Raw genomic sequence first — 12,068 nt, 5'->3', positions numbered from 1 at the left:
GGAAGCAGGCGCGGATACTATGGTAACACACTAACGCCGCGCTGTAACAGAGCGTGGCCGCTGTCACAGCGACTACTCGTGGACAGTCCGCCACAGTGGTGGTCCACGTAATGCAGAATTTCTAACGGACTGGGTCGGACTCTCCTTAGCAATTTTCCAATATTGTATTTGAATGTTCCATCGATATGGAAAACTATTTGTACCCAAATCAATTGCAGTCCAGCGTGTTAACCCGATTGGAATGCAAATACGCGTGGTGCATTTAAGGTTGGCAGGGTTTTATCGCGTTATATTGAACCACCTATCAACCAAACGACTGATTGATTTTTCAGTACAGCACGTTAACACACGGGAGAATTGAATTTTAACTCTCGTCCATAAATGGTGCATCCCAACTTTAAACCTGACTACGTTAACAATTGCTTATAACGCCTTTCATGACATTCAAGGTAACCTTACAAATAAAAACCAATACTCATGTAAAATAGCACCATTAAGACAAAAATAAAACGTAGCTTCCAAACAATTCAGTCAACAAATTTGTATTGGGTCTCAAGGGCCCAGTGATTGAATTCGTGGAGAAGATGAATTTCAAGGGATGGTGCTGAACAAGATCGAATATATATTATATATACACATACACACACACCAATTTTTTATATATAGCTATATATATTAATATAGGATAAAGTAAGGCTACCAATGACGATCACAAGGACATTAAAAGATATGCAAGATAAACTGGACCAACATTAACGTGATGCAGGTGTGTTCTGATAACTTTAAACACACAACACTGAGCAGCTGAATTCTGGAGTGGAAGTCCATAAAGTTATTTATTCGGATTGTCGACCAAAACTACATTACAATAATATGTGACCAAGGCAGTGTATAAAAACTTCGATCCATTTTTAAAACAATGCATAACCTACAAAGGTTTTACAAATGGGGTAATGGAGGGAAACAAACACACACACCTGGAAAGCATTTGTGAGCAGCAAGAGAGTTATGTAGACCACCACACCAAGGCTCACAATGACTTCAGTAGAGGTTTGTTATGCACCGAAATTAAGATGGCAGCTGCATGTCATTACCAGTGTCGATTTAGACTCAATATCAAGTACTTCAGTTCTGCAGCGGTCAAGTTTGACAGAGCTGCTTGTCATTAAGAGATACACCAGGAAACTGGTGTGCAAGGGGAGGTTAAGTGGACACACTGTGAACCTGTCAACAGATAGGATATGTACATTTAAAAAAGGGGGGTGAAAACTTGTGCACATCTTTGAAAGGGTAATCAACCACTTATTGTTCGAGCTCAAGTAGGCCTCCGCAGTGTTTTGTGTTGTTGACAAGATGGCAGATTTGTAAGTGGTTAATATAGATCAATGTTATACCAGGGGAGGAAAAAAACCTTCGGTCACCAAAGGTAATATGAATGAAGCTGCTTTCTGTCTTAAATTGTTTCTGCTTAACCTCTTCAAGTTAAGTGTCTAATCACAAAACAAAATGTGCAACTGATGAGACATTTGCAATTGTTTATTTAAAACACAATTTACAAAGTACACACTTCCAGCTTGAAACTGGAAAACTCACTTTATTTACAGATCATGATTTGTGACAAAAGAAAAGTTACAAAAATTACAAAAGGAAACTGTACAGCATATTAAGTAACTGTACAAAAGACCAGTATCTGGTGGACCGATTTACACAGGTTTCAAAAGCGGGGAAAAAAAAAAAAAAAACAAACAAGAAAAAGCCTCCCCCACCCCATTCTACCCTTCCCTTAACACATGGTGGTCTAAATATAAACTTTCAAAACTAGTCAGTCAATTTTCCACCTTACCTTTTAGAAAATTACTTCCGTTTATGGACAGCTTCCTGCCAAGAAGTCTTAAGTGATAATTTAAGAGTAAAGGCAAAAAAAAAGAAAAAAGGGTACTATATGTTGCTTCAACAAAAAAGTTCCAGGGCTTCAGCAGGCACTGCCATGTTAAAATATTTGAAGGGGAAAAGAAAAAAAGGGCTGAAAAATACAAACATTCTTGCCATAAACAGCAAGGGACGGAAACAAAATATCTATAAAGGGAGATATAAAACAGGTACTGTCATATCCACAATTAGAGCATCAATATTTACAAGGACAACCCCAAAAAACATACAAATGTTCAGTTCCTACTTTCCGCAGATGGCGATCGTGACTCTGACCTTGAACGCCTCTGCTCTGGAGAAGCAGGAGAACTGGAACGACCTCTGGATAAACGCTTTTCCTCTTTTTCCCGTGCAGGTGACCTACTTGCTGAACGAGAGGCACTGCGTGACCGAGAGCGACTATAGGATTTAGGGCTGCGGGTTCTGGAACGGCTTCTTGAACGTGAACGGGAATGGGAAGAGCTTCGTGAACGAGAGTGGCTTCTTGACCTAAATAAATCAGAAATATTGTCAAAGTGGTATTGTCTTGTATGCAACTGCATCCATTTTAAAAAGCTATTTCTCCATGTCAAAACAGAGTTAAAGATCTGGGCACTTGAAATCAATACTTGTACAAAAATTTACTAACAGCCCAAAAGCTCAATGTACGAAAATTAAGTAACATTTAATAAAACATCAACCATCAAAACACAGAAAGCTAGGTAAATAAAGATCTTTGAAAGCACTGTAAATTCTTGTACAAGAAACATATGGCTTCCATTAAATCCAGTATGAGCAGCTCCTTCTTAAATGCACTTTACTCGGGGTACTTCAGCCAAAACATTTATTTAATACTTGCTTTGGTAATGACTAGCTGGTTACTTAATCTCTAAAAGCTATGTGAGCTAGAGATGATTTTTCTGTCCTCCCTGGCCATGGGACTTTATTCTTTGTTATTTAGTATTGCCCAATATTGATACATGTTTTCCCATTCACCTTATAAAGGCATGTTGAGCTACATCACTTGTATGTAAAATTGGCTAAATATAGGACTTCAGAGAAAACTTCAAGCAGAGAGACGTACCTTCTTTTAACAGCCTCAAACAACTTTATTTTCCTCCCATTTATTTCCTTCCCAGACAGCTTATCAAGTGCATTTCTCAGATCACTATGAGAAGCAAATTCAACCACTCTGGGGAAATAAATACATTTACGTTCATGTTCAGAGAGTAAGCAAGGCAGTTATTAGCAATTACGTAGTTGAGCAATTGACAGTGACACAGATATTCAACTTCAAGAAATTTTAAACACAAATTTTATACTTTCCAATTATCATATGGGAACATGCACAGGACACTTACCCTTCATTGAGTTTTGGTCTATGTGCATCAGCAAAAGTAACCTCTCCTGCTTGTCTCATAAAATCTTTCAAATCCTACATACAAGATAAATTAAGTTAAACAGTGCCAATACAATTGTATCATTTGCATACTTAACTGAAAAGAAAGGCATTGAGTGCTCAAATATTAAATACAGGGGTCCAAGAAACCGCAATGTCAAAGCTACTATCTTCAGCTAATGGCTGCAAGTCAAATTTCCCCACCCATCTTATTTATATTAAAAAAAAAAAAAAAAAATTGAAACTAAAAAAAAAAAAAAGTTTTACACCCAAATCAGCATATATGATAATGCAGCAGCAAGCCAGCAGGGTTGCTAAACTGCAAAAAGCCAAAAAAGAATTAAAAAAAAAAAAAAAAAAAAAAAAACTTGCTTTTAATCTTTGTGGAGCCCCTGAAAATAGAAAAATGGCTATGGTAGAAATTGTTTACATTACCTTAATGCAAACTGCCCTAGGCTATGAAAGCAGCTCAATGCTTAAGTCCCAGTTTACCACCATGATAGGGAAGGTATTCATTTGGATCAGATGCACTTAATCGAACAGATACCTCCCAATGTGAAGCCCGTCTACTTAAAGAGAAAGCACTGCCAACACTACAGGCCGGCTCAGCAGCTGACGGGAGTACAAAAGCATGGCAGATCACTTTGATATAACCATGGGTGGTTCCCCTTTGGATCAGGAGTCTCCTAAAGAAACATCTCGCACCTCAAATTTTCCTGCAGAACTTGGAACCGGATCGTACCACTCAGGGAAGGATGGGAGCCTCTCAAATTAACGTATCGACCAATACACCACCAATTCTCTGTCGATTGCTCGCAGAATAGGAAACCAAGCGGCACTTGCGAATGGCAACCAGCGCCTTTACAGCATGGGACCCAGTATACGCTCAAACGATCTGCAGATGGCCCCAAGTGAACTAGATGTAGTAGGAGCACTGTCTGACTTGTATGAACCAGGTTCAACCCAGAGAGATCGACACTGAGGGACTTAACTCCACGCTCAAAGGCAATTTCTTCCATACGACACACAAGAAAGGCTGGCAAATAAAGGGGTTAACACTTGGTTAAAATAGTGGCAACAATGAAAAGAAAATTAAAAGAAATAAAAACCTAACCATTGTATTAACATTTTACCACTGTGCAAATTTAAAAATGTATCTTGACCAAACTAAAAACTAACCTAAAAGTTACTCCGTTGGCAAATTAACACACACATACTATCTGAACTAATTAGCATTTACTAAATTCAGTAAAACAAAATCCTGCTCCTAATCTAATAAAACCTGAAATTAAAACAAGTAAAATAAACTATCAACTGAAGATGCCAACTCACCTGCCAGCTGACCCTGGAGGACAAATTCTCTACAATCAGTCGATTTTCAGTGCGAACTGGCGGGGGATTCCTACTGTTTAATTTATAAAAAAAAAAAAAAAAACCCCACATACAAGAGCATTAGTACTACTGGTAAATGCAATTTGTGTTACAACCAAAAAAACCTGAGTGCACACCTTCGTGTATCACGTGATCTACGAGGATAGCGATCCATGTAACGTCCACCCCTTCCTCTAGCACCCCCACGAACCCGCGCTCTGGCATGTTCTATCGTTACCCTGGAAAGAAATAACACCATGTAGTTAAGACAACAACCAAACTGATCAAAATATAGCTCTCTCAAAACCATTTATGTTAATGCAATAATGAACCATCGGTTGACAATTCTTTCACTTAAGGATTACTTGTCCAGATTTTTGAAAAATATTAAAATGCCACAATCAACTAGGAATTGATAAGTGAATCACCCATTTCCAATCTTCTTTCATGGGCCATTGGGTTCGAGCTTTAATGAAGTTTATAAAAACAAACCATCACCCTCATTTTAGTTAAAACAGTGCTCAATGCTTTAATAACGCAGTATATCTTTAGTTCACACAGTGAGATCAGTAACATATGCTTTTGAAAAAATCCATGGCACCTGTAATGAACGCTTTACATGTAAAAAGTAGACAAACCTCTCACTACACAATTCTTTCCCATCCAGCTCATAAACAGCATCTTCAGCATCTCTGGGGTCTTCAAATTCCTGTGAAAAAAAATGAAGCACTTACCCTCAAGTACATTTAGCAAACAATGTATAACAAACTAAATTTCATGTTCAATGGTGGGAGCATTTACATAATTTAAGAAACCATTACACAAAACACATGGTTTGAAAAATGCAATGTGCACTCACATTCAGGTTGGAAAATCCATCTTAGGAGGAACAATATTTTTTTTTCCTAGTCAAAATGTGCCTTAAGTGCTAAATTGGTGGCATTGGGCTAAATGTACAGTGGCAAGTTCAGAGGCATTATGTACACAGACATCAACTACACGCTTGTTTTAGAATTCACAATGGCTGCTGAAAAATTAACATTTAAAATTTGAAGCTCCGAAGCAATTACTTATTGGAACCACACTTCTCTAACCCACCGACCCCAGGTTACATTGCATACACATCACACTATGCAGAACAATGAGTTTCGAGGAAGTGAATGTTAAATGTGCTGAGGAGTGTATGGAGTGATTTCCATCTGATCAATATGAAGGAAAAAAGGCACTAGAAAAGACCTACCTATCGAGAATACACCACTAAAGGCAAGCAAAGACAAATTTAAGAAACCACTGATTAAGACCAAGTTATCTGGGGAAAAAAAAACACACCTGTACTAAACCCTTGTTAAGGGTGTGTAAAAGAGTGCTTAATCTAACTAGAGGCGAATGTGGGACAGGTTTCATGACTTTTATATAATGTACTACCTTTCGCAGTGTGTGAGGACATATACTGCAATTAACATGTTCACTCATTAATGGGGCATGCAGCATGATTGGCACCAACACTCTTAATCTCATGGACACAGACTCAATATGAAATCAAAGAATTAACTATGATTGAAATCAAAGAATTAACTATGAAGACATTACATAAAGAACGGTATAATGCGACCTCGTACTCACCACAAAGCCAAACCCTCTTTTTAGATCAATGTCCCGGATGCGGCCGTAACCCTTGAAGAATCTCTCCACGTCTTTCTCCCGGGCTGAAGGGTTCAAGCGCCCAATGAAAACTCGACAACCACTCATTTCGGTCTCGAAAGGATGTTCAGGAAAATGAGTTTTTGTAGAAATAACCTTAAAAGAACAAAGAAGAGAATCGAAATGTGATTAATGGATATAATTACACACGACTATATGTGCCAACAAAGGATAGCCGACCTTGAAACAAAAAATAGAATTACACACAACTATATGTGCCAACAAAGGATAGCCGACCTTGAAACAAAAATTAGAATTACCAGGTCAGTGTTACATTTCCGAGGTGTACGGTTAAGCAACGCTGGCCTCGAACGACAGAAGCCAAACCAAATCGTTTACGCCCTGGCCGCGTGACACTCGCCCCCTCCCCCTCACAATGCAGAATTCCGTTGCACAGAACAGAAGGCCACCATTTTGATTGCCTTGCACAATGTCACCACATAACCGAAAACGGTCGTCGAGTTCGTAAATGCGTTTTAGGAATATACCGGCTTCTAGGCTCAAAACTAAACAAACTCATACTCCTTTGTCCCACATTTTGCAAAAATTAAGGTACGTGAAAGTGAAGTTTTACTAGCTTATGTTCTAAAATGTTACAGGTTATTAGATTTTGAAAAATATTAAACCGAGCGCAAAATAATTTAAAAAATGACAATGGTGACGATCTTGTCAAACCTTTCTTCTTCGTTACCAATGCAAGAAAAAAAGCAAATAAAATTTACAATACAAACGAGTAACCAACAACACTCGTAAACAAAAGGAAGCAATCCTATTATTCTAAAAATACAACCCTACAGATAAACAATGGCTAAGAAAAATTTTAAATTTAATTAAAGCAAATGCTCCACGTTGTCCAAAATTAAACACATGTAAAATACAGTAACGGCGTACATATTTTTAGAATAAAAAAAATCCATTCAAACTCTTAACACTAACCTTCTCTATTCAACGTCCAGCTCAGACTGCGCAATTTTTTGGTGAGCACTTCAACAAAATGGAGTCTGCAGTGATGTCACTGCCGTTCTCCCATTGGCGCATACCTTGATTGACACTCGCTCCCTGCAGCTACAACCCGCCTCCGTCGCATTATCAGGCACGCCCACGAAGGCTGCGGCAGCGGCACTAGCTTGTGATTTCTTACAATTTTATCACAGAAGTGTACAGGCCATTTTTAGAGTAATATATTCACTATTTCTCAAAACACTCAAGGCAGAGACTTGTATGTTTTTTGCAGTGCTACAATAATGAGGTAGTTTAAAAAATTAAAATGCAGTAATAATTTTTATTAAAGTCTTTTTGTTTCTCCGGGGGTGAACATGGCGGTGCTGCTGTTTTTTGGTTTGTTTTGCTTTCAACAAGCTGGGAAAAGGATAAGCTTTTTCGTACTCATTTGTCATTTTTAACTATAATGAACGACTGACTATCTTGGACTTGGAGATTTTGTAATGTGTGTAATTACTATATCGTTTCTCCTGTTAGGTTTGTGTGACAACATATTATTAGATACTTGTTCTGCTATAGTTATTTTCTTATCGATTGCGATCTACCGACATCACCTGTATTTATTTTTTCTTTCTGTTCTTTGTCATTTCCAGAGTTTCCTTTTTTTACCGGAAAAAGCAGGCCTCGTGTTTGGACTGGCAGGACTTCTTTGGGGGTCAGAGAAACTTCTTAAATTTTAGGTTTTATTTTTAATCCTCAGAGTGGAGCATATGGTACTATCAATGATAATTTTAAGAAAGAAACTGACAAGTTCCCGCATCAGTATAAAAAGTGGGAGTTAAGGGTATGGTGTGTAGCTGGGTGCAAAATTGGCATAAAAGGAGATAGGAACCTTCTCAGAACTAGGTAGTTAAAAATGGTGTCCAGCAGGGGTCAGTGTTGGGGCCACAGCAATCTATACTAATAAAAGGCAAAGCCCTCACTGACTCATCACTAATTCTCCAACTTCCTGTGTAGGTAGAAGGCTGAAATTTGGCAGGCTCATTCCTTACGGCTTACTTACAAAAGTTGGGCAGGTTTCATTTTGAAATTCTACGAGTAATGGTCATAAATGGAAGCTATTTTTCTCCATATAATGTAATGGATTAGAGCTCGATGGCCGTGGGGGGCAGAGTTTCGTGTGACATCATCACGCCTCCCACGTAATCATGTAAACTGACTGTCCACGCATTACGTAGAAAACCAAGAAGAGCTCCAAAAAGCGCTGAAGAAAACATGCATTATTTAATTGAGAAGGCAGCGAAACAATAAGAAGCGAGCGAGTGACACATACTGTACAAGCATATTCATGCCTGCAGCTACTTCAGAAACAAAGCACGGTGTAAAACTAAAGTTTAAATTAAGTTCATAGACCGGCTGCCGCTGGCGTTTGTCATTCCCACGGCTAATCACGGGATACAAGTTTAATGAGAGGACGCAGGGTATAAACGACAGTTTTGATCACTTTCTAATTAAGTTCAAATTGTTGGTCAAAGGCTGTGCTTATGCAAATTCCGAGAGACTGTGTTTGTGGGGGGATTGACAGTTAAGGCGGGTGGAGGAGTGACGTCATCCTCTCCCCTCCCATTCACCTCATTTCGCTCTGAGCTGAGCTCATGGCTAACGCCGTCTTCCGAAGCAACTTCGTCACACTGCCATCAAATACAGAAAAATCCACAAGTTAATACACACGCTGTCTCTAGTGTTTCTCCACACTGAATCCTCCAGGCACTACTTACAAAAGGTTACATTGACAATCGTGTTACGTTATTTTTAAAATGTTTCCTTTTCTTCTCGATTCATTTTACACTCGCACCCCCTTGGTTTGAGAAGAAGTATGAAAAAATATGAGGTTAACACAGAAAAACAGATCACCAATTGAATCTTTATGAATAATCGATTCGCCATCAATAATTGTTTTGGTAAAGCCATACTCAGTGTAATCCTCCTTCCATTTTATAATTTTTCCGCCACTAGCCATGATTAAATGAATGGTAAAAAAGTAAGAGGGTGACTTATTCAGGCAGGCATAGTTTTCCCCTAAACTGTGGAATGGTCTTCCTGCTTCCATAAGAGATGCCCCTTCAGCCTCAGCCTTTAAATCCCGGCTGAAGACTCACTACTTCAGTTTAGCATATCCTGACTAGAGCTGCTGATTGTACATACTGCATCTCTGTTGTTAGTCATTAGCACTAAAACATAAGTAACATGATAGTTATAACTGGATACTAACCCTCACCTATACTGTTTCTTTTCTTGGTACCCAAATGTGGCAATTGGTGCCACGGCCCACCTGCCAAGTTGTTTGCCTGCCTATGGTAAAGTCATCCCTGATGGAGGATCACAGGAATCATGGGAAAGAGGGTCCTTTCTTGAGCACAGCGTTTCAGCCGTGGCATGGCCAAATGGGGAGGCAGCTAGATGGATGAGGTCTCCAGGACTCTAAAAATATCCAAACCTAATTATGTCATATTATCTACTGTTAAACCGTACTTCTAAAATTGTTATTATGCTGTATTAAGGAATTGTTCTGTTTATTGTATTGTATTGACCCCCTACTTTTGACACCCACTGCATGCCCAACCTACCTGGAAAGGGGTCTCTCTTTGAACTGCCTTTCCCGAGGTTATTTCCATTTTTCCCTACAAGGTTTTTATTGGGAGTTTTTCCTTGTTTTCTCAGACGAGTCAAGGCTGGGGGGCTGTCAAAAGGCAGGGCCTGTTAAAGCACATTGCGGCACTTCCTGTGTGATTTTGGGCTATACAAAAATAAACTGTATTGTATTGTATTGCATTGTATATGACAGCAACATTCATGACAATGTCAATCATGTTACGTTATTATTAAAATTTTTCTTTTTCATTACTTCTTTAACACACTACTTCTCCGCTGTGTAGGCGGGTATTTTGATATATATATATATATATATATATAAACTGCTCAAAAATTAAAGGAACACTTTGAAAACACATCAGATCTCAATGGGAAAAAGAAATCCTCCTGGATATCTATACTGATATAGACTGGGTAATGTGTTAGGAAAGAAAGGATGCCACATCGTTTGATGGAAATGAAAATGATCAACCTACAGAGCCCTGAATTCAAAGACGCCCCAAAAATCAAAGTGAAAAAATTATGTGGCAGGCTAGTCCATTTTGCCAAAATTTAATTGCAGCAACTCAAAATTGTATGCAGTAGTTTGTATGGCCCCTGTGTTCTTGTATACATGCCTGACAACATCGGTGCATGCTCCTAATGAGACGACAGATGGTGTTGTGGGAGATCTCCTCCCAGATCTGACCAGGGCATCACTGAGCTCCTGGACAGTCTGAGGTGCAACCTGGTGGCATTGGATGGACCAAAACATAATGTCCCAAAGGTGTTTTATTGGATTTAGGTCAGAAAAGTGTGGAGGCCAGTCAATAGTATCAATTCCTTCATCCTCCAGGAACTGCCTGCATACTCTCACCACATGAGGCCAGGAATTGTCGTGCACCAGGAGCCACTGCACCAGCATAGGGTCTGACAATGGGTCCAAGAATTTCATCCTGATACCTAATGGCAGCCAAGGTGCCTTTGTCAAGCCTGTAGCGGTCTGTGTGACCCTCCATGGATATGCCTCCCCAGACAATCATTAACCCACCACCAAAGTGCTCATGCTGAATGATGTTACAGGCAGCATAATGTTCTCCATGGCTTCTCCAGACCCTTTCACTTCTGTCACGTGCTCAGGGTGAACCTTCTCTCATCTGTGAAAAGCACAGGGCACCAGTGGTGTCTGCCAATTCTGGTATTCTATGGCGAATGCCAATCGAGCTGCATGCTGCTGGGCAGTGAGCTCAGGGCCCATTAGAGGACATGGGGCCCTTGGGTCACCCTCATGAAGTCTTTCTGGTTGTTTGGTCAGAGACATTCACACCAGTGGCCTGTTGGAGGTCATTTTGCAGGGCTCTGACAGTGCTCATCCTGTTCTGCTTATCCCAAAGGAGCAGATACCGGTCCTGCTAATGGGTTAAGAACCTTCTATGACCCTGTCTAGCTCTTCTACAGTAACTGCTTGTCTCCTGGAATCTCCTCCATGCCCTTGAGACTGTCCTAGAAGACACAGCAAACCTTCTGGCAATGGTACATATTGATGTGCCATTCTGGAGAAGTTGGACTACCTGTGCAACTTCTGTAGGGTCCAGGTATCACCTCATGGTACCAGTAGTGACACTGACTGTAGCCAAATGTGAAACTAGTGAAAAACAGTCAGAAAAGATGAGGAGGGAAAAATGTCAGTGGCCTCCACCTGTTAAACTATTCCTGTTTTGGGGGTCCATCTCATTGTTGCCCCTCTACTGCACCTGTTGTTAATTTCATTAACACCAAAGCAGCTGAAACTGATTAACAACCTCCTCTGCTACTTAACTTACCAGATCAGTATCCCAGAAATTTCATTGACTTGATGCTATACTCTCATTAAAAAGTGTTCCTTTAATTTTTTTGAGCAGTATATATATTAATGACCTCCAAAGAGCGCTGAGACTTTTGATCACGTGAACGAGTCTGCAAAAAATGAGGTCTCCTGCCCAGCGAAAGTCGAGCAGCTGGCGCGCGCGCATAGCTGTGCCGGCCTTTGAGACGCTGACTGCGCTTCTGCCTTAAGTCAAAGGGAGCACTTTTAATTATTTTCATCTTCCCCCTGAGCTATAGCCCAGACAAGTGC

General features: G+C 39.8%; 1 protein-coding gene across 4 annotated transcripts; it reads right to left on the bottom strand.

The window, feature by feature from the left end:
• Positions 1-1,560: 1,560 nt before the first annotated feature.
• srsf5b (serine and arginine rich splicing factor 5b) lies at positions 1,561-7,400 on the bottom strand. Of its 4 annotated transcripts, none has more exons than XM_039742174.1 (8): positions 7,316-7,400; positions 6,302-6,475; positions 5,317-5,387; positions 4,804-4,917; positions 4,640-4,712; positions 3,270-3,343; positions 2,993-3,100; positions 1,561-2,418 (listed from the first exon to the last, which is right to left on the bottom strand). In XM_039742174.1, the coding sequence occupies exons 2-8, from the start codon at positions 6,425-6,427 to the stop codon at positions 2,166-2,168; spliced, it is 819 nt and encodes a 272-aa protein (XP_039598108.1). In that variant the 5' UTR covers positions 6,428-6,475; positions 7,316-7,400; the 3' UTR covers positions 1,561-2,165. The 4 variants fall into 4 exon arrangements, with proteins under 4 accessions (XP_039598108.1, XP_039598109.1, XP_039598110.1 ...); XM_039742175.1 differs by having other exon boundaries at positions 4,640-4,709; XM_039742176.1 differs by having other exon boundaries at positions 4,816-4,917.
• Positions 7,401-12,068: the final 4,668 nt, after the last annotated feature.

This window comes from Polypterus senegalus, chromosome 18 (genome assembly GCF_016835505.1).
Source record: "Polypterus senegalus isolate Bchr_013 chromosome 18, ASM1683550v1, whole genome shotgun sequence".
Lineage (NCBI taxonomy): Eukaryota > Metazoa > Chordata > Cladistia > Polypteriformes > Polypteridae > Polypterus > Polypterus senegalus.
Note: the sequence above shows the minus strand (reverse complement) of the source record. Positions and strands in the feature narration are given on the sequence as shown.